Source organism: Perna viridis, chromosome 8 (assembly GCF_037379345.1).
Source record: "Perna viridis isolate PV_CMFRI_1.1 ecotype Kerala chromosome 8, ASM3737934v1, whole genome shotgun sequence".
In the NCBI taxonomy this organism is placed as follows: domain Eukaryota; kingdom Metazoa; phylum Mollusca; class Bivalvia; order Mytilida; family Mytilidae; genus Perna; species Perna viridis.
In genome coordinates, this window is record NC_142452.1 from 2,331,627 (window position 1) to 2,354,891 (window position 23,265).

At 32.3% G+C, this 23,265-nt stretch overlaps 1 protein-coding gene across 1 annotated transcript; it reads right to left on the reverse strand.

Annotated features, from left to right (window-relative positions):
* Positions 1-1,279: 1,279 nt before the first annotated feature.
* On the reverse strand, positions 1,280-23,183 carry LOC148608922 (peroxisomal membrane protein PEX16-like). Its single transcript, XM_088542524.1, has 10 exons — positions 23,037-23,183; positions 20,284-20,396; positions 17,627-17,760; positions 16,976-17,093; positions 16,649-16,745; positions 16,285-16,434; positions 6,956-7,028; positions 6,347-6,466; positions 5,276-5,340; positions 1,280-2,443 (listed from the first exon to the last, which is right to left on the reverse strand). The coding sequence occupies exons 1-10, from the start codon at positions 23,161-23,163 to the stop codon at positions 2,382-2,384; spliced, it is 1,059 nt and encodes a 352-aa protein (XP_088398650.1). The 5' UTR covers positions 23,164-23,183; the 3' UTR covers positions 1,280-2,381.
* Positions 23,184-23,265: the final 82 nt, after the last annotated feature.

A 23,265-nucleotide genomic window follows, 5' to 3' on the forward strand; every position in this document is an offset into this window, starting at 1 on the left:
CAGCCATAGATACTTCATTGTCATGCTACAGTTTATGGCTATGTTTGACTTTTTAAGAACAGTATCTCTTAATTGGAATATTTTCTCACCACAGTTCAGTTTAAACCTTTGCAGGGCAGATCATATAGGATCATTTCATCAATTGGAAAGTTTTTCTATCTATCATGGCTTTCAAAATATAAGGCTACAAACTACAAAAAAGCGTCATTTACTGCCTTTCAGGAGCTTAGAACCAAGAATGAACTTCATTTGGTCTGATATTTAATGAGTATGTGACCATTACAGAAGTTTATACATAACACAAAGGATTTCAGATAGAATATTAAAATCAAAGTGCTATCAGCATTGGAGGTTTTTGATTCTTGTCAAAATTGTAGCATGAACAAAATTACATGATGTAAAATAAAATTATGATCATACATTTGCATTTTTTATATTTAATATCAAGAACTGTTTTTCCGTAATACGTATAAACCGGATGTCAATCCATACTTCTGATCCAACTCCACACACAAATACAAATTTTGTTCCATTTCACCTTTTTCTTTTTTATAACTGTCCAAAAATGAATTTGCATTAACATTAAAAAGCTACAGTTCAGATTATTTATTATACGATGTACTCAATTAATTGATGAACATAAGATTTTCAAAACCTTGACACTTTTATCAATTTGAATTTTCCCACCAATTTTACTTGGTTAAAATCACTGCTCTTCACTTCTTGTTTATTAATGATTAACTATGAATGAAAGACTGGAGAATTTGACAGATAAGTGTTAAATTGAACATGCTTAACACATTTTATGCTTCATGACACATTACTGCAATAACTAAATTCCTAAATACCAATTTATTACTTAATGTGATCTTTCAAGGCCAAAAAGGAGTCCTTCAAATCTTCAACTAATATGAAGACAAGAAATTTGCAGAAATAATAGAATATTATTGAGCTGAATAATTGCAAGAAACATAATTACTGATTATAAAAGAGGTATTGAATGATATAAAAGGAATTATATTTGGACTATATTTTTGTGTAGCTTTCAGAAATAGTATGGAATTTCTTAGGGACAGACCGACAACATAAGGTACTTTGTTAAATCAAACCACCCCCCCCCCACCCAAAAAAAAAAAAAAAAACAAAAAAACCTGAAGCTTTAAAAACAAGGGTTACTCTTACAAATCAAACTGACGATCAAACATAATAAAATAATTTACATAGGAGGAAAGTGTTTGTTTCTTTTTTGGTTTAAGGTAAATACAAATCAAAAGATAACTGCATTTATGGTAGATTTTATTAGTTTTATGCAAAGAATAACAAGAATTATACCATTATTTCCTTTCAATAGTCCAGGTCTATTTAAAAAAAAGAAGACTTTTTTATCAGAAAAATTTCTAACATACAGCTTAGTGAAACCATATAAATGTTTTACATCTTTTAACTTTTAAATAGTAAAATTCCCTTTTGATCCTTGAATAAATATCCTGATAATTTGGTAAAATGTAATATGAGGACATAGAACTGGCTACATACATCTCTGTATATACATCTAAATATTGTAATATTGTGAAGGACCTAAAATTCATAATGGAGTTGATGTGAGATGCCAAAAAGCACTATCTGTGTCTCTTTTGTACAAAGCTGATTATATGACTTGGTCTTTTGTAAAGAAAATATATACAAGTGTAAAAGTGAATATAAAATTCATAGCATCTACATGTATAATTAGCATAATTACTATAATGGAACATTAATCTGTGTAAAATTTCGTACTCATTCATAAAAAGCTTTCTTTGTTATCAAAGAAAAGTGTATACAATCAATGTCAGGAAATATGTTAACATCTAACTTGGATATAAAATAAAGTTAAGTTAAAAAACCATGATCACTCTACACGTTGACGTACTCCCAAACAGTTAGAGTGGGGAAACGCTCTCGGACCCACATGGGGTCTGGGAGTAGGCCAGAGCGTCAACACTGCAGCCCAGCCGCTAGTAGGACATACTCTGACCGAGTTCTTCGGTCAGGTATCCCGAAGGCTGGGCTCCGCCACCAACACCAGTTGGTTCTACTAACATCAACCTTGAGAGGCCTGTATTGGAATTCAAGGTCATTAAAAACCCCCAATCATCAAAACCATGATTATTTATCAAAGGCCACTTACCATTTGATCTATGTACCAATTTAGACAAAATGTTTTTCTAATCTTTAATATTGATAAAACAAAACATGTCTTTATTGTTGACCAATCTATAGCAATACATTAAACAATAATAAAAATACTTCATCAATGTATAGAACGACAGAACTATATATAGCTTCAAATGTTTGACAAGACTCTTAAAAAGTCAATGATGAAACTCTTCCAAAGGATCTGCTCATGTTGACCACAAATAGAAATAAACTTTCTGCCAGGTGGGTAGATACTGGGCAAGTGGACCTGAAATGAAATTAAAACATTTCTGTATTTCAAATAAAAGTAATCAACTCAGTAAATTAATCAGCAATAATCATGTGGGATATCAATTCTCATAGTTGAATATAGTTATAAATAATAAACTTAAGTCCCCATGGTATCTGTTATTCAAAATTTGATAGTGACTGTGGGAGGTATATGCATGAAACAGAGATGGAGCTGTAATGTAGTGATGTTAATATGATTGATCTAGTAGTAATGATTCATAATCAGCTGATGTAATCAGAAAACTTAATAAGGATGCTACTGACGATGAAAGAAAAGCAAAACCTAAGCCTTGCCTCACCAGTCTCAAAAGTCCTTTCCTTCAAAATTCTCACCAACTTGCCAGAATAATAGAGGACTGTATAGGGTTCAACAAGCCCGAAACAAGAATTGTATACATATCATTTCACTAGCCTGAATTAATTTTTACTTGCTTCGGGCTAGTGGCTAAAAGCGAGCACTATCTCAACAAAAATTATAACAATGGCTTCAACATCAAGAACCACAAAACTCAATAAATGAAAATGAATTAAATATGAAAGAATACATTACTTATTTTTATGACGGTAACAGTAAATTCAACACTCTGAGGTACCTACTGTCACCTGAGGTACTTACTGTCACCTGAGGTACCAACTATTACCTGAGGTACTTACTGTCACCTGAGGTACCAACTATTACCTGAGGTACTTACTGTCACCTGAGGTTCCTAATATGACATAAGGTACCTACTGTCACCTAAGGTACCTACTATCACATGAGGTATCTACTGTCACCTGAGGTACCTACTGTCACATTAGATACATACAATCACATGAGATATCTACTGTGCCTGGATTGATCCCTCTAGAATCCCTGATTACCCCTTCATTATCCTTCTTTTTTAGAGAATGTAACTTTGTGATCATGATTATTGTTTGATCACACTAATCGGTTGTGCTGTTATTAAACAGAGAACATCTAAACTCTGATTAGCCAAATGAAAGCATAAAAAACCTTAATAATATGAGATGGGCCATATTGCCCCAATCAATAGTTTTGAAAAATTAACAAGGTGAACTGCACAAACAAGGCTTTGGAGTTATTAGTTAAGATGCTACACCTGATTTTATACTTAAAGCTACAAAAAATGTGAGCAAAACTCCCTAAAGGATACACCCACTCCCCTCCCCAGAAAACATATGATCAAAATCTTCATATCTGAGATAGGTCTGATTACTTTCAAAGTAATTGATTAAATTAATAATTATAACGTCAAGTCCAGGGTAAATGAAAGAGGAAAGGAAAAATAATTTGTAATTGTATGTCCAGATATTGCACCTGTGAAAAGTTTACACTGTGCTTTTACTTTTCCACATGCATTTTTAGACAAATTGAAATAATTAAAAGAAAGACATCATAAAAAACCTTTTATTTTCTGTACACATGTAAAGATTAAAATTATGATGAAGTTTAATAGCCAACAGCGTTTGCAATGAAATTATACATTTTACACACTTACAAATATTTATGATTTTTACATCAGTATTGGGTTTTTGATAGTCCTCACATATTGTTTTTAAATAAAAGACATTTGTATGTATTGTATTTATTGTGATAGATGATAAAACAGAGATAGGAAAAAAAGTACCGGTAACACACTTATATATTTGGACAGAATACATTGTTCATAGAGATAACCTGAGGTATAGTTCTATTGTTATCAGAATGTAATCTGAGTAATCACGAGTACAGTGTTCTTGAAAAGTAATTGATTACATCAAATTACATGTTATCAGACTTTTTGGATGATTAATGATCAAAATTATGTCTTGAGAAAAATGAAAGCGATTACAGCTGATTAATTTTTACAATTACAATTACCCAATCTCTGCTCCATATACTAATAAAGCAGGTGCACAACGGAAATATTTAATGAATTATTTAATGTTACAATAAACCCCATTCAGTGGTGTAGGAGGAGTCCCAGATAAGAGATAAGTACCCTATATACATAACAGACAAAGTCTATGTTTTGATACAGATAACTCCCAAAAAAACATTCAGATCAATATCTGAAATAGGAAATACACATCTTCAATATCTAATAAACATTCTGTAAAAGTTTCATAAAATTCTATTCAATGGTTTAGGAGGAGTAAAAGAAGGGTAATACTCTGTCTAATGAAAGTTTGGATGGAAGTAAAATGTATAGATGGTTGTACAGATGGAAGGAAGGACAGACACCATGATTTGACCTACGAAATTACACCTCTTCCACCGAGGATTGAACCCTAGACCACTAAGTGATAAGCCAGCAACAAACTGACTAAGCTAAAGAATTAATCCTTAAGCCAAGTCACTTAACTGGCTATTTAAATCTAACTACCTGCTACAACACAGGTACGCCGTCCTGCCACACTTCCTCCACCTTAAATCTAACTACCTGCTACAATACAGGTAGGCCATCCTGCCACACTTCCTCCACCTTAAATCTAACTACCTGCTACAACACAGGTAGGCCATCCTGCCACACTTCCTCCACCTTAAATCTAACTACCTGTTACAACACAGGTAGGCCGTCCTACCACACTTCCTCCACCTTAAATCTAACTACCTGTTACAACACAGGTAGGCCGTCCTGCCACACTTAACCTTAAATCTAACTACCTGCTACAAACAGGTAGGCCATCCTGCCACACTTCCTCCACCTTAAATTTAACTACCTATGTAAAGTACATGCAATTTGAGCATTACTGATATTAAACATTTATCCAGTGTCAACCATATTTAATATGATAATTATTTTGCATTAATTTAGAAGATACTCACGAAGTAATAGTCCAGTAAGGGGTACATAATCTGATATACCAGTTAGTAATCCAACAATTTTAGTTCTGGAAAAAAAAAAACAACGTGTAAATTGAACAATCCTCATAGGATAAAACAATAGATCAGTGAATGCATTGCCTTTTTATCATCTGTGATAGGGAACCAAACAACCTGTATATTACAAAATGATTATGCTTTGTCATGCCCAATAAAAATTGAGAGGGATGAAATATTGAATCTTGGTGAATCAAAAAATTTCAGAATATCTCCTGCATTCTAAATGTATTTCACTCATATTGACTAAATACTTCAGAAATATTAAAATTACATTGGAAAGCTACCATCATTTATGTACATGGATCGTTCAATAATGTAATTGCTTTAAATGGGTTGTTAACACATCAGTCATTTGAGTTAATATCATATTTCATATGTTAGATAAACATGGGGGATTTGAGTTAAAATCTTACTTTTTCTGTCGGTCATACATGGGGGATTTGAGTTAAGATCTTACTTTGTCTGTCGGTCATACATGGGGGATTTGAGTTAAAATCTTACTTTGTCTGTCGGTCATACATGGGGGATTTGAGTTAAAATCTTACTTTGTCTGTCGGTCATACATGGGGGATTTGAGTTAAAATCTTACTTTGTCTGTCGGTCATACATGGGGGATTTGAGATAAAATCTTATTTTGCCGATCATACATGGAAGATTTGAGTTGAAATTTTACTTTGTCTATCTGTCATACATGGGGGATTTGAGTTAAGATCTTACTTTGTCTGTCTGTCATACATGGGGGATTTGAGTTAAGATCTTACTTTGTCTGTACATGGGGGATTTGAGTTAAGATCTTACTTTGTCTGTCATACATGGGGGATTTGAGTTAAGATCTTACTTTGTCTGTCGGTCATACATGGAGGATTTGAGTTAAGATCTTATTTTGTCTGTCTGTCATACATGGGGGATTTGAGTTAAGATCTTACTTTGTCTGTCGGTCATACATGGGGGATTTGAGTTAAGATCTTACTTTGTCTGTCGGTCATACATGGGGGATTTGAGTTAAAATCTTACTTTGTTTGTCGGTCATACATGGGTGATTTTAGTAAGTACAGTAACAACATGTAGGTACGTCTCTTGATTTCTTTCTTCTCTTCAGAATTCAGGTCAGCTGGATCACCAATCATACATAAACTGGAAATAAAACTTTATGGTCAACATTCTGGTACCATAATGAATAAGTTAATTTACCAAATCCTTATAATGCACTAGTATACTAATAGAAACCATATAATCAGAACTTCATATAGTATAGAAAACATTAAGTGAAGTAAATTTAGCTTTGACATCTTACAGTGCCCACAGTCAGGTACTCTGTAACTACAGGTAACTGACAACTATACATGTACATACTTCTGATGATATCATGTTAGTACAGTATTGCTGTGGGGATAGAGGTATGGATTCATAGAGGTTACTAGGTCTGCCCCTATGAAATAAAATTTGTTTGCAATGAAAACTGACTCCAGGAACATTTCTGTTTGAAAACTAATTAAGACTACTGCCTGTTTATCAAGACAGACAGAATATCACAGGACCAAATAAAACACAAACATTTCTTCACTGTCAATATTGCTCTGCATGTAAGTAGTATCCAATGAAATTATCATATCATACATGTACCTGGTAACATCAGCTGCTCCTGACAACAAATAAGGTTTCCATGAACATACTCCAAACAATCGCATGCTGAATACTGGATCAAGTTAAGAACTGTTAATACATTGTAATTTGTCTTACACCATATTACAATTTTTGATCAAAACATAACATGAAGTTGCACATGAACGTGTAAACCCCACTTGTACAAGAAGTAGTCATTGGACAGCAACCAAAATTGCTTACAATGTATGGCCAATCTATATAAAGCCTCAGACCAAATGTGAAATCAATCCATCTGGTGGAAGCCGAGATTTTTGTGTCAGACGCAATTTGATCAGACAGAATAACTGATGGAATGATGGACGTACATATGGGTAAGGTGATTCCAATATATCATCCACTTATTGAGTTCTTAAAATTTTTGTTAGTTTTTGAGTTGATAAATTTATCAGATCCAACTTCTCCTTTTATGTGAATTGTATTACTGGTAAATAAAAAAATGTTTAGGAAATAAATCATAGACACTTAATTTTATCATTGTTTTATGACGGACTGGCAATTTATGTTGCGTTATTTTAAACCCAATTAAACCAGCAAAAGGTGTAAATATTGACATAAATGGCCTGTGGTAAAACAATGATAAATTGGAGATTCCATGATCAATTTTGATTCTAATAGAACTAATTTCTTCATATTTTTTAAAAGACACAGCCTATCAGTTACAGGAAATGGTGTCTGTTATGAAGCAAAATTCTGTTGTGATCTTGGCAAAATTGGGTAAAACTTGTATATGATGTCATAAAAAAAATTGTTATATGTCTATGTGTTTGTCATATGTTTATCAAAATTTTACCACAACTGTGCCATCATTGAAGCACATCATATTTGAATGACCTATAATGACTTTCTAATTAAGACAATGGAAGGTTTTCAATGGTCAACAAAGTTGTCATAGTAAAAAAAAGTTGACAACTGTCAAAAAAGTTGTAGTAAACATAAAGTTGACAACTGTAAAAAAAAAGTTGTCATATTAAAAAAAAATATTCATATCTGTCAACAAAGTTGTCAATCTCGCTATAAACAAAATGTCATATCTTTAAACTAATTGGTCATATGCTCCTCAGCAGGAGCCCTTCAGGAAACGAGTTGCACAGGCAACAGCATGAATGTGCAAGTAAAAAGCCCACACAGGGGGGCCTTATGTAGGAAATGTTGACTTATGGACCACAAGAAAACCATCAATTTTGGCACATGTAACGTGAGGACAATGTATCATCAAGATTCTAAAACAGCTCAAGTCATCAAGGAATTTGATAGGTACGAAGTTGCCATCATGGGAATTAGTGAATGTAGATGGACTGAATCAGGAAAAACAGTCTCAACTGGCCATACTATCATCTACTCAGGAAGATCAGATGACAAACATTGAGAAAGAGTAGCAAAAATTATGAATAAAAAATGTGCTAAATCTTTAATGGAGTGGGAACTTATAATTGAATGGCTGGTAAGAGCTCGCTATGCAAAGACCACTGTTATTCAATAATATGCATCAACCAACGACACAGAAGACAAAGTTAAAGATGCTTATTACGATGCACTACAAGCACAGATTAGCAAAACACCCAGTATGATGTTCTTCTAGTAATAGGTGACCAAAATGCAAAGGTTGGAAATGACAACAGCCAACATGGAAGAGAAATGGGTAGAGAAGGCATTGGTACAATGAACAAAAATGGTGAAAAACTGGCAAATAAATGTTCTACAAATGGTACTGTCATTGGAAGCACCTTATTTAAACACAAAGAAATACACAAGTTAACATGGGACTCGCCACACAACCGCGATAAGAACCAAATGTGATTATAAATCGTAAATGGAGAAGATCATTACTCGACACAAGGTCCTACAGAGGAGCAGAAGTGAACAGTGAACATCATCTCGTTATTGCCAAAATAAGACTCAAACTAAAGAAGGCAGTCATCAGCAACACATCAACGAGAGAAATCATTGACATTAAACTTCTGAACAACTCAAATATGCAAAGAAGATTGTGCATAGAACTGAGAAGAAGATTCAGTGTATTAGAAAATCAAGAACAGAATGAACAAACAAACCTACAAAATCAGTGGAAAAATATAAAACAAGTTTGTCAACAGACAGCTGAAAAGATAATTGAGTACAGAAAAAGAAATGACAAACAGTGGTTGTCCCAAAGCACTTGGAATGCAAGAAAGAAAAAAATCTCAGAGAGAAAGTCTTAAACACATAATTTGCCAGAAAGAGAGAGCAAATACAGAAACAAGAGAAGAAAACGGGAAAGCTTTAGTGAGAGAAGAGGAGGAGGAGGAGATCTCTATGAAAGCAATAAGAGTTATACAAGGTAATATATCTAAATATCTGGGTTCTCCAACCAGTTTCATTTTCAGTGCATTTCAATAAAAATGTAACTCAATGGTCCAGCATATGATATGGAAAACCCAAACTCTCATTACACTCTGGACTGAGTGGATGTGTTTTATGAAGCTCCAATTAATGTGATAACTATAGAATATGTGCTGTTTTACTGGGGCCATCACAAATAATATTGTAAATTTGGATTTAAATAATCATGAATATGAACTCTACAATTTTTGAAACCTTAATTACAACCTTTAATGGTGATTTTTCTGGATTTGAACCTGAAGAAAATGAATGTTTTCTGAGAAACTGTGATCAATAACAAATTAATAAATTTCAATGATGATTCTGAAACAGAGGTAAAATTATTAAATGTGCAGAATTCAGATACATGCCTTCAGCAAGAAGTTCAGAATTTTACTTCAACTTCAACACCAATTTTCAGTTTCAGAAACAAACCTAGTGATGGGCAAATCATTGAAAGCCTTAGAGAAAGTGACTTAAAAGAGCTAGTGAAATCTCTATTAACACAACATCCTACTCAGTTAATTCATCCATACAAACTGAAAATGATATCAAGAAAAAACCTAACAACTCCTCTAGACACACAAAAACAGAAAGCGATGAGAAGAATAAATCCAACATAAGCAGACATAGTTTAATGGAAATAACAAAAAAATCAATTGGGACACACACCAACAAACTAAATGAAGTTAAACAAAAAGTTCTCAGTCCAAACTGACCCAATTGTAGGTCAGTGTATAGATGATGTAGAAACTATCCTTCAACACAGTCCCAAATGGAAACAGGATTCCGTCCAAATAATGACGCATTCAAACAGAAATTTTCTCTGCACTGAACAAAATGAAAAAGAAATATTTCATGATCTTAAGAAAGCTGAAACACTGATCATTGGAAGCTCAATGCTAAAGGACATAAATCCATCAGGATTATGGAACACAGACATCAGAAGGCTCATAAAAGTTGTGCAGGAGAAGGATAGGTCATCTTTTAAATTTATTATAATTCATATTGGAGGAAATGACTTAGAAAGAGGAAAAAATTATTCAACAATAAGAGACAACTATGACAGTTTATTGCAGTTATTAAGGGCTGTATATAGACTGGACTGTGTCTTAATGGTATCAAGCATTACTCCGAGAAAAAAGATTAATGTTTACCTGCTGAATCAAATGTTATGGGAGATGTGTAGTGATCTGAACATACAATTTATTGACCATTATGAATACTTTCATGACAAAAATGGTAGAGTTTTGCATTATCTATTCCAGGATGGGTTACACTTTTCTAAAAAAGGAACATCTGTTTTCCTACAATCAGTAAACAATTATGTCAATATCCTAGGTTATGATATGAAGAATGGGAATTTTTGTACTAAATGTGGGGAACCAAACCATAATAGTAGATCTTGCAAGCACAGTCACAAAGTTGTCTGTTATTCCTGTAATTATTATGGCCACAAATAGAAATTTTGTAGTTTTTACTTTTAAGAATCTGTCAAAGAAGAAACAGCCATAGAAAACAATAACTATTTTATATTATTTTCGTAGTGTCAAGACTGTAACAATACTACTTGCACATGTTCTAAATTGTTTGATTGTTTTCTGCAAAGGAGTGTTAAATATTTTAATGATGAGAAATGTAAAGATTAAGATAAATCTGTAAATCAGTTATGTTTGTCATCAGCTGCAGGAAGCAATTTGTCTGCATGTCAAGAATCCTTAGACACTAATAAAATGTAACTAATTTTACCATATCACCTCCTGAGGTTTTTCCATCATTTGATATAATGTTGCAGGTATGTATTATGTTTACTTCATCTATGATATCTTGTTTCTATTATCTGAATGTACAGGAAGTAATGAAAACTGATGTACATAAAATGAATAATGAAAGTCCATATAGGTTTTGGAAAATCAAAAGGACTGAAAATTTCTTCACATAATATTAATAGACTAGAAAACAAGTTTGATGAAATTAAGAACACTTTATTATTTCAGAAGAATCAGCCAGATGTAATTGGGTTTTTGCAAAACTTTTCTAAATCCAAATACTTTAGATATTATTCCAGGTTTTAATCTTGAGAGAAAAGATAGGATGAAACTACATGATGGTGGTATTTTAGTTTATCTTCATGATAATTTGAATTTTTCTAGAAGACCTGATTTTAGAAATAGGTGGCATTGAGACTTTATGGTTAGAGATCAAACCTTTCCTTAAAAGGTCCTTTTTCTTGTTTTATGTGTACCGACCACCAAAGTCATTAACTGAATGGATTGATAATTTTGATAAAAGAAATGAGTATAACTATGAATTTAAATCTGATATTATTATTATGGGTGATTTTAATATGAACTTTTTATATCTGTCAAAACCTACACCAAAATAGTTAGATTTCATTAATATGTTTCATCTTCATCAATTGATAACTGAGCCAACCAGAGTAACAGCAAATACAAGAACTTTAATTAATCATATTTATGTATGCATTTTAAACATGGTCCTGGATTCTTTTGTTTGCAATTCTGCTATCAGTAATCATTACCCAGTAAGTTTAGTTAGAAAAGAAAAAGGACATGAAATAAAAAAAGACTCATTCAACTATTACATACAGAAATTTTTTTTATAAGGAGTCTTTTCTTTCAGATATGATGAATACACCTTTTTATCTTATTGAGCAAGACAGTGATCCTTCTATGTGTCTTGATTTATTTTATCATATGATGAATTCTGTTCTAAATAAACACGACCCAATTGAGACAAAGAGAGTTAAAAGGTAGAAACAACCAGATTGGTATAAAAATGAAATTTTAAATGCAAGTAAACAAAGGAACTAATTAAAATCTCTTGGTAGTGGTCAGAATATAGATTTTGGCGAAATAAAACCAGGCTTTCGATTAATGGTGCAAAACAAAATGTAAATCTTGTAAAGGATAGTCAAGACTTCAGAAACTTAAGAAAGTGCATTCATAGTTTAAATCCTAAAGTCAAATCTCCACCAAAGGAACTGAAACTTGTAAGTGGGGAAAAAGTAGTAGACAAAGAGCAAATACCTAATGTTTTCAATGATTACTTCACTTCTTGTATTGAGAATTTAAGAAACCAGATGATTGTGACAAACCATGATTTTCATAAACTACATAACTATGTTAAGGAAAAAGTTAGAAACTATGATCATAAACAGTTTATGATACCTCCAGTACAATGTAGTGAAATTTATGAAGCTCTACCAAAGTTAGATACGACTAAGTCATCTGGATATGATAATATTAGTCCTAAGGTGCTGCAATTAATGTCTCATATTATTGCACCAAGTCTTACTTATATCTATAATCGTATGATTGATTCAGGCAAATTTCCACATTCACTAAAGATTGCTTAAGTTACTCCTGTTTATAAGAGTGATCAGAAAGATTTAATATCAAATTACAGACCTATTTCAATACTTCCTTCATTGTCAAAAATAACTTAATGACATATATCTAATCACTTATATAAACATTTATCTCAATGGAAACTTTTACATCTAGCTCAGTCTGGATTTAGACCTAAACACTCCTGTCAAACTGCTCTTGTGAATATTGTGGATAAATGGCTAAGCAAGATGAATAATGGAAACATCAATCTGGCTATATTTTAAGACTTTAAAAAGGCTTTTGATGTTGTTGATCATGATATACTTGGTAAAAAACTAATGATCTATGGTGTAAGTGACAGTACTGTGCAATTCTTTAAGTCCTACTTAAAGAGTAATCAAGGGAACCAAGGTTATAGTGGTAATCAAAAGAATGTAATCCAGGGACAAAGACCAGACACAGAAAACAGACATACACAACAAAAGAACATAAAGTAACTAAAATCATAATACAAAGTAACAAAGGATAGAAAGCAGCAAGTAAATATTTTAAACATTTTCTCTTAATAAAACTATTAGCTTTGGTGTTCCTCATGGTTCCATACTAGCACCGCTTTTATTTGTTATATTTATTAATGATCTTCCTCTTGACATGCATAATACTAATGTTGATATGTATGCTGATGATACAACCATACACAAATCTGAGGAAAGTATTAATTTGTTACAACAGGATGTGCAAGATGATCTAAGAAAAGTTGAAAACTGGTGTAGAAATAACTACATGTTTATCAATGCTAATAAAACAAAGTGATTATTGGAACAAGACAAAAACTGACAAATGTTGTTATACCCTCTTTATTAGTTAATGACAAAGCTTTAAAATTTTCATCAAGTGAAAAGCTACTAGGTGTAAAAATTGATGATACTCTAAGCTGGAAATGTCATGTTGATCATATATGCTCTAATATTTCATCAAGATTGTATCTCCTAGCAAAGATTAAGAAATATCTGAACATTGAAACTAGAAAAACTTTCTATAATGGGTACATTCTTCCACTTATTGACCACTGTTGCATTGTATGGAGTGGCTGTGGCTCTGAAGGATTAGACAAAATTCTTAAACTCCAAAAAAGGGCTAGATGTTGAACCTTTTTCTCCATCAGAACCCTTGTTCAAACAATTATGAATCATGAAAGTAGAAACAAGGATTAAATATCACAAATACCAATTAATATCTCAATGGGGAAGTGCCAAGTTACATATCAGAAAAGTTTAACTATGTTTCAAGAAACAAACCTTATTCACTAAGAAATGCTGAACAAGGAAACTTGATAATCCCAAAAATTAAAACTGAACTTTTCGGACATTCATTCATATATTCTACCATCTGTCTTATGGAATAAGTTACCCAAACATTTACGTACTCAAGCCACTGATTACTCATTCAAAATCAATCTAAAGAAGTACCTTAACACTTTTGAATAGAATATCTTAAAAGAGAAAATTATTGCTGCTTATACTGGTTTTTAATGTTCTCTATTGTACTGTCTTAAAGTGATTTGGTATTGTTAAATCAGCTTTTGTTTTTGTGTTGTGTTATCTATTTTTATTTTTTTTTAGTAGATATAGTTTTGTGTGTGAGGGCCTCAAGGAAGATTAGCTTGTAAACTAACTGTGTAACCCTCTTGAAATAAAGATTTTATTATTATTATTATTATAATAAGGTAAAGAGATCAGCTAGACAAGATAAGTGTAATTACATCAATATGCGTCCAGATGAAGCAGAACGGCAGCTCAAAGAGGTGACCTAAATACTGTTTATAAAATAATGAAAGAACTAAGTGGTAAAGCCAGCCAAATACCACCTGTTAAGGATACTTCCGGTTAAGTCATTACAACTGAAAAAGAGCAGTCAGTAAGATGGCTTGAACATTTTAAAAATGTTCTGAATAGACCAGAACCAGATATGGCATTTGAGGGAATTCACTAACAGGATGAATTTAATATCAACACCGGTCCACCAACAAAAGACGAAATAGCCATATCCATCAAATCCTTAAAGTCGGGCAAAGCAGCAGGCATAGATGGGATTCAAGCCAAACTCTTAAAAGTTGACCTAACATCAGCCACAGACATCATGTTCAAACTCTTCAATACAATATGGACATATGATGAAATCCCAAACGAATGGTTAAGATGTCTTATTGTAAAGCTTCCCAAGAAAGGAGACCTCAGGAATTGTGACAATTGGTCAGGCATAACTCTGCTATCCATCCATAGTAAGATATTCTGCAGGGTACTACTCAACAGGATTGCTAAAGAATTAGATGCTATTCTAAGGAAAGAACAAGCCGGGTTTCGAAAAGGGAAAGGATGCATCGATCAAATATTTGCCTTGAAAAACATCACTGAGCAATCTATTGAATGGAAAACACCACTGTTCATTAATTTTATTGATTTCAAGAAGGCCTTTGAGAGTATCCATAGAGCCACACTTTGGAAAATTGTAAGAATGCCATAAAAGACTGTAACCCTAATTAAATACTTCTACACACAATTTGAGTGCTCTGTCCTATTAAACAACAAAGAGACAGATTGGTTTGTGGTGAACTCTGGAGTCAGACAGGGATGTATCATCTTGCCCATCTTATTTTTAACCGTTATTGACAGGGTAAGAGGAAGACCACAAGTGACTTGAAAAGAGGAATGACATGGTCCATTTTCTCCACCTTAGAGGACCTTGACTTTGCTGACATACAAAAAAAATCTCAGAGACTCAACCACTATGCCAGCCAACTTGGACTTCATCTTAACACAAAGAAAACAGAAGAAATGAGGTTCAATACAACATCTCTGAATAAAATAGAAGTTGATGGCAGTGAAATCCAGCAAGTAGACAAATTTGTATATCTAGGATCAGTAGTGAGCACAGAAAACCCAACACAGAAAGACATAAAAAAACAGACTAGCTAAAGCAACAGCAGCATTCCACAGATTAAAGCCCATATGGAAATCCAAACAATATGGCAGGAAAACCAAAGTCAAATTATATAACAGCAACGTTAAATCTGTAAAAAAATAAATGACAAAGGCAGACATGAGAACCCTGTCATGCTTCCACCATAACTGCCTTCGACAAATTTGCAACATCTTTTGGCTGAATACCATCACAAATACCAACTTAATGAAAATGAGACTCAAAATGCATAATTGATGAAATAATGCAAAAGAGATTTAAGTGGCTTGGACATGTCTTTAGCATTAAAAGATCAAGCATCACCAAAACAGCCCTAAGATGGACACCACAAGGGAAATGGCCAGTAGGAAGGCCAAAAACAAACTGGTGTAGGAATGTTGAGGGAGAATTGAATATCATGAAGAAAATATACCTTGAAAATTGTAACAGTTTTTATAAAAGAAGATTTAAATCTATTCTATAAAATAGTAAAAAAAATGTCTAAAAAATAAATGACCATGCCAATGAAGGAGTCACTGTCAATATAGTAATCTTATTTGTTTACAATTAGTATTAGGTGATGGACACTCTCTTGTTAGTATTTATAGATAAGGATACAATGCAGTAATGGTTTGATGATATATAATGTTTCGGCATACAATCTCTGTTTAGACAGAGCAGTAGGGCCTGATTTATAAGATGACTTTTTAGAACCATTTGAATTTTCTTCAGTCGGCAACTTCCACGATCTGAAGTTGATTGGTGGAGCTGAAAATATAAACCACTTATATGTACAACATATCTAAGATTGTAGAAAACAATGCAATTCCCTTCATCAATTCATTTCTCAGTACTAATCTAGTTTTTTTCAAAGCCATTAAAGAACTAGGTCTTAGACCCATTCTGAAACATTGCTTCTTTATCTTAAAATGAACTCTGTTTTAGTTTTTAAAATTGTTTAGTTATACATGCATGGCCTTACACGTAGAAAGTCTCCTCATTACTCTCCCAGAACTCTTCAGAGTGAAGGTAGGAGACTCATTCTCTCCATCTAAGTTTTCTTCTAAATCTAATAACTCCTGAAAAAACAATAACAGCCTTATCTAACGGCATATAATAAATTCATTTGGATTTTTACAAATATTCTGCTTGTCTTCCAACATTTTGAAAGGATTTACAAAAAAAACAGCATAAAATCATAAAAAATCAATTTAAACATGTGCCTTAACTGGGCATTAGGTCTAAATGCCAGTGACAGTTAATGAACTATTCAAATATGTTATGACCTTTGACATCATTATGTGTATACCTTTGACACACTTCTTTTTAACTTTGGCAAAAGTTGGTCTCTGTCTAGAGGTGGTTGAGGTGGAGAGCTCTGGAATCCTCCTCTGTGTTTCCATAACAACAACAATCTTAAGACAGTTCTGAAACAAAACAAAAAATATCCTCAAGATTCTCTTACAATTTTTTTTCAATTATTGAATTTATTATATTAAAATGTCAACACTGGCTAAATACTATGACTAAATGGGAAGCATCATTAAATCATACAAACAACATTTTAAGACCTGGTCTACTGAGTTCACAATTCATATGCAACTATTATTTAATAATTAGCATAAAATCAAAACTTTATTTGTTTTTGTTTTTTGGGACGAGTGAGTGAGCACACTTCTTGAAAACTAAAGCAATAAATGTGTTCTTATATTTCTGTGTTGTTAATGTAATGAGAATGGAAATGGTGAATATGTTGAAGAGACAACAACTCCACCAGGATGAACAATGTCAGCTCAAGGCAACCCATGGGTCTTCAATGAACGATGAGGTAACCCTCACACCACAGGGCAAGCTTTATTTGTTTTTCATATGAAACAAGGTATTATTACAGTTTTCTCACTTGGCTGTACAGCAGTTCATATGAAAAAAAAACTTGCCACAGTTTGAATTGATGACTTACTTAGTTAGCTGTACAACAAAGATGATGAACCATCTTCCTGATTCTCCCCAAACTCTCTGAGCTGTCATCTCCAAGAAAACTTCTCCATACTCCAGTACAGTCAGAAATCTCTTCCATCGTTCTACTGGTACTGACTATAAACAGTTATAAACAAAGGTAGAGAAAACATGATCGATTACCTACTTCCATCATTAAAGATTTTCTCACAATGCCAACCATGTATATGGAATAATGATGCAATTGAAAATTATAAAGCCAATATATAATATTCAAAGAGGGGTGTTTTCCAAAACAATGGAACGAATACATTTCTTTGATACACAAAAAAGGAGATAAAATCAACCCATCAAACTACAAAGGAATTTCATTAACTTCCAACCTAGGAAAACTTTTTAATAAAATTATATTAACTAGAATCATAAAATTCATAAATAATAATAATTTCATTTGCGAAAATCAAATTGGATTTAAAGAAAAGTGCAGAACTACTGACCAAATCTTTACAATCAAGTCAATAATCAATGCATATAAAACAAAGAAAAAGAAAGTTTTTGCAGCATTTATAGATCTAAGAAAGGCTTTTGATACAGTATGGCGAGAAGGTTTATTTTATAAACTTTTTAAAAATAAAATCCCAACCCAAATTTTTAATACATTATATTCAATGTATAGAGAGCCTAGTTGCAGGATCAAGTTCAAACAAGGCCTTTGTAGAACATTTGTATCAAGATGTGGAGTAAAACAAAGGGATGTTCTTAGCCCCATTTTATTTAATCTATACATCAATGATCTTGTTACAAATCTAAATGTATCTCAAACTGATCAAGTTGTTCTGGGTGATGGTCTTCAATTCAAATGGGTAAAACACATTCAAACAGTTTTAAAATCAATAATACCTATACTGAAACTGTAAAAACATACTGCTACCTTGGAATAACTTTTAAATACAACTGTAATATAAATGTGTCCACAAAACTATTAATGGAAAAGGGCCGTAAAGCCTGGTTCAAAATTAAGGAAACCATGGGACTTAACAATGCTAGTTGTCTATTAGAAAAACTATTTGACTCACTTGTAAGTCCAATTACATTATATGGATGTGAAGTGTGGGGTGCATATTGCAATCTTAATGATACTGACCCATTTGAACACTTACTTATCAAATTTATTATAGAAATTTTAGAAATACATAGTAAAGCAACAAATGTTGCATGCTTAACTGAGCTTAATAGACACACTTTACAAGACAAAGTAAAAATACTAGCAATAAAATTTTGGGAACATATCTCCAATTCAGCAAATACACTGGCAAACAAAATATATACAAATATCCCGGATTCAAATAAATGGATAAAAACAATTAAATTATGGATAAAGAAACTTGGTTTTGGCTACTTAATTGATAATAATAACAATATCAAAAATGTCTTGTCTAATATCAAACAAAGACCCTATGATCAAACCTTACAAAACCAAAATAGTAGTATATATAGCTTATAGGACTACAACATGATGAAAGCAATAAATTATCTTTCTATAAAACTATCTATAGACAAAACCAAAGGCTTTCCTATGTTGATGTCCATAGATACAAGTCTGATAGGTCAACAATTTGTAAATATAGAATAAGAGCCCACTCTCTAGCAATAGAGAAAGGTCGCTATAAAAATATTCCTCAAAATAACAGAATTTGCACAAAATGTACCACTGGGCAAATAGAAGATGAATTGCACTTCTTTATTCATTGCCCAATCTACAATTCATATAGAAAAGATCTAATTTAATTAGTAATTATTACTAAGCTAAAAAGTAATAATTAACTCATTAACATAAATCAAAATACTATTTGTTTTGAATAGCAGCTCAATAATAGTCCTCAAGGCTTTCATTGAATATATCAATAAATGTCAAGACCACTTACTTTAAATTGTTGAGATAATGAGATGTTAAGACACTCGGTTTCCAAAATAATTAATATTAAACCCCAAATTGTACTGTAATTATTTACAACCACTCTTTCTATGATGTCTATTTACTTTTTTTTCTGCACAGTTGAGTCACCACCGTGCAAGTTCCTACGTTAATCAAATTTATATCTTTCTTTTTTCTTTGTTTTTGTTGTCAAAAATTACATACTTTGTTTAAAATTAACATACATGTAGTTCAGATATTTATTGTAATCTATGTTTGTATGAAGTTTACAAAGTAAACAGTACTTCAAAGTTATTTACTTTTTATAATAACCTAACAGGATGTTAAACACATGCAATTTTGAAATCAAGACATCAATTTAAAACTTCCATTAAATCAACATAAGGCAAAATCAGAAGGCTCCAAATTTATACATTGACACCACTGATCCAGCTATAGATTGTTATGTTTTTACAGATCTGTTACGGAAATTGACAGAATTACAGGTACTGAATTATGCTAAATAATCATTCCAACCTTTCCAGGGTTTAACAACACATGAACTCCTTCTAAGATACAGTTAGAGTAAACTTGTGATGTCTGTGTACAAAATTCATCTAAAATTTATTTAGGCTTGATATGGACCAAAATAGCCGGCTTAATGATTTTTTAGTTGCTAAATCATTTTTAACTGTATAACTTTAAATGAAATCAACTGTAAGTGTAAGATAAGTTGTATAACTTACTATATTCTTTAGAAGCTTGGCAGTCTTTCTAAATACAGTGTCATTCAACAAAACCAGCAGATTTGAAGCAAGGTAAACAAGCTCTGAAAAAATCTGTGAGTCTTCAAATCTACCTGCAAACAGGATATAAAATTCTGTATTGTACATGAATACAACAGTAAGTATACATGAAATACATGCATCATATTATTATAATCACCACTAATAATTTATCTTTAAAAGTAACAGTACTTCATGCAACATGCTTTAGTATCATCTTGTACGAGCCAGGAATACTTATTCACCAATTAGAGGCATTACTTAGGCCAAAAAAATAATCTTGTTTCCTGCTACCAGCAAGAAAAAATAGGATAGACAGGAAGGGAAATCATTTTATTTTTCAAAAACATTTTACATTGAGTTAATTGGGACACAATCTGGACTTAATCGGTGCTTGAGCCAAAAAGGCCATAAAATGTTTAGGGTAGGCACAAACAAATAAGGTAGGTAGGGTAGCAGACATATTATTTTTTTGGCCTAAGCTGGAAAAATAATTAAAATAGGCTGCCAAATTACTTGATCAAGCAAAACAAAAAATATTAAATCATTTTTCATATACAGAGGTCAATCTTTACACATTATCAATTGATTTTTATCTACTATAATAATTTCAATAAGAATTGTTTCATAAATAAGAGTTTTCAAAATATTAGCTAAAAACTGCAAACAAACTCATTTTTGTATTTCATGGGTAATACTTCTTAGACTAAAACTTTGATCAATTGATGACTTTTGTATGCCTTTTTGTAAGGACCATTTCACCAATTGACACTTTCTGTTCACGTGTATTTGTTACTATTTTCAAGATGTAAGTTTAAAAATGCAGTCAAGAAGTGACTGTTTGAACTTTAAACACAGATAACGGAAGCCTTGAATATTCCTATTGATCGAGACATTATCCATATAACAACATGCTGCTGAATCAAATGTTATTCAAGTAAAACCATAGACCTGTAATTAAAGAGATTGGTGGAAAGACATTGAAATCTTGCTTTATCATGTGGCTGAAGACGAGACTTGATTACTGACAATATTATAGTAACTAGAGGCTACTTAGCCTAAAATCTGGCTGGAGTAAAATTGTTTAGCATGAAATTTTCAGAAATATCAATTAAAGATGTTTGAATCCCTACACATAGAATGTTTTAAGATACCCTAAAGAACATTCATGCAAAGTTTACAATCTGTGCAGTGGATTCAGAGGAGATGTTTGAAAAGTTTATAGACAATGGACACAAAATGATGACAATTGCTCACACAGCCTTAAGGCCAGGTGAGCTAAAAATAATTACTTTTAACAGGGACTTTTAATACACACCCCCTGCAATCAAGGACCACTGGTGACATCAACATAAAACAGCCAGTTTCCATTTCCCAACTCACATGTAACTGCCATTTCAAACTTAAAGCTGCATTAGCTGTCATTTTCATAAGTTTTGGTTTCTGTTAAAATAGACCTGAACTTTGAATTATTCCTACTAAATTGTACTTTTCCTGTATAATCTCATTTGATATCCACAAATAAGATGCATTAAATACTTGAAATTGATGTCTAAATACTTATTGTCTTGCAAGACAAAAATCAACCTAGATGAATTTGTATGCATGTGACTTCTGGTGACCTTAATCTGTGCATGTGCTGTAAGGGTCGCTTCTTTCATAACAAATCTTATTGCAAAGCGAAAGTGGTTATTCAAAGGCTAGGAAGACCCACGGACTAAAGCGATAAAAGAAAAAAGTTTAAAAAAAAAACACAAGGATCCCTTTCAAATTTACGTATTGTGATACAATGTTGCTCAAATATGTCTTTATCTATTTGAAAACTAATCAAGAAATAGATGAAATGAAAACCAGACAGATGCTTACCTGTGTTTCCATTGTTATTTTTTTTAACCCAGGTGAATGTCCTGTAAGCAATCTTTGGAAGTAATGGTGAGAATTACTTAGATCAGAGCTATCAATCTTCTCTGATTAAAAACATGTTGTTTTCAAAATATTCTTCGGGTATTATCGACATTTAATTGCTTCAAATACATTACTACAAACTTATTTCTTTGAATCAGCAAAATTCAGTAGAATCAAAACTGAACAAATCTGGCAGCTAATGCAGCTTTAAATGATGAAGTTTCATTCATAGTGGAAAAATTTTTATTGTACACAAGACATAGCATATGATATTAGGTCGCCACTAAAGGATAACTGATAATAGTTTCAAAGAATATTTTTTATTATTATACTGCTCAAATTGGCAATAATGTACACAATGCAAGTATTGTGTGATTTCAGCAGTTCTCGAACTCAATTTCAGAGTCGTTAGGTTAGTGCTACACTTGCACATCTCTTTAATAACAGGTCTATGCCCATGGTATAACACAGGCATTTATTTCTACCAATGGCCATTTACTTTTAATTATCAGTCATTGATAGAAACAAGTGTCAGTGTAGGCAAAGCCAAAATCATTCTACATTTTAATAATCAAATTTTTGTTTGAATTTGCTCATAAAAACTCTATTGCAAAGGCAAAATGATGAATATGACAATTTATGCAAAAGTCTCAACATACTATCTGAAAATTGTGACAAAATAATCGCCTAACTAATAACACATGCAAATTAAGTCAAAATGAAAGTAGAAAAAATTGGTTTTGCTGATAAGATTAAGAGTTTGGGTTATCCACCCCTACATTTATTTGAAATGTAAGTGACACTTGAACCTGCAATAATATATGACACTATCTTGAAAGTGGACTCGAGCTGGCTAACTGTTTCAGGATTTTCCCTAACAATCTTTTGATAACGCTCCCACACTTCTCTGACAAAATCTGAAGCAGCAGCTGCCATTGTTCAACCTGAAAAATGACCCGGAAGTTGTTTTTTTTGTATTCTGACTTAAAACCGAAAACGGACGGTATACTTTTCACATAAATTTAGGAAAAGAAATGG

What these genes read in the sequence shown, in the direction of transcription:
- LOC148608922 (XM_088542524.1), bottom strand. Translation starts at nt 23,163, where the DNA reads ATGGCAGCTGCTGCTTCAGATTTTGTCAGAGAAGTGTGGGAGCGTTAT. An exon ending in TTTGTTGTACAGCTAACTAA is followed by an intron (nt 17,094 to 17,626) that starts GTAAGTCATCAA and finishes GTTTTGTTTCAG; the next exon opens with AACTGTCTTAAGATTGTTGT. An exon ending in TAAAAAGAAGTGTGTCAAAG is followed by an intron (nt 16,746 to 16,975) that starts GTATACACATAA and finishes TTGTTTTTTCAG; the next exon opens with GAGTTATTAGATTTAGAAGA.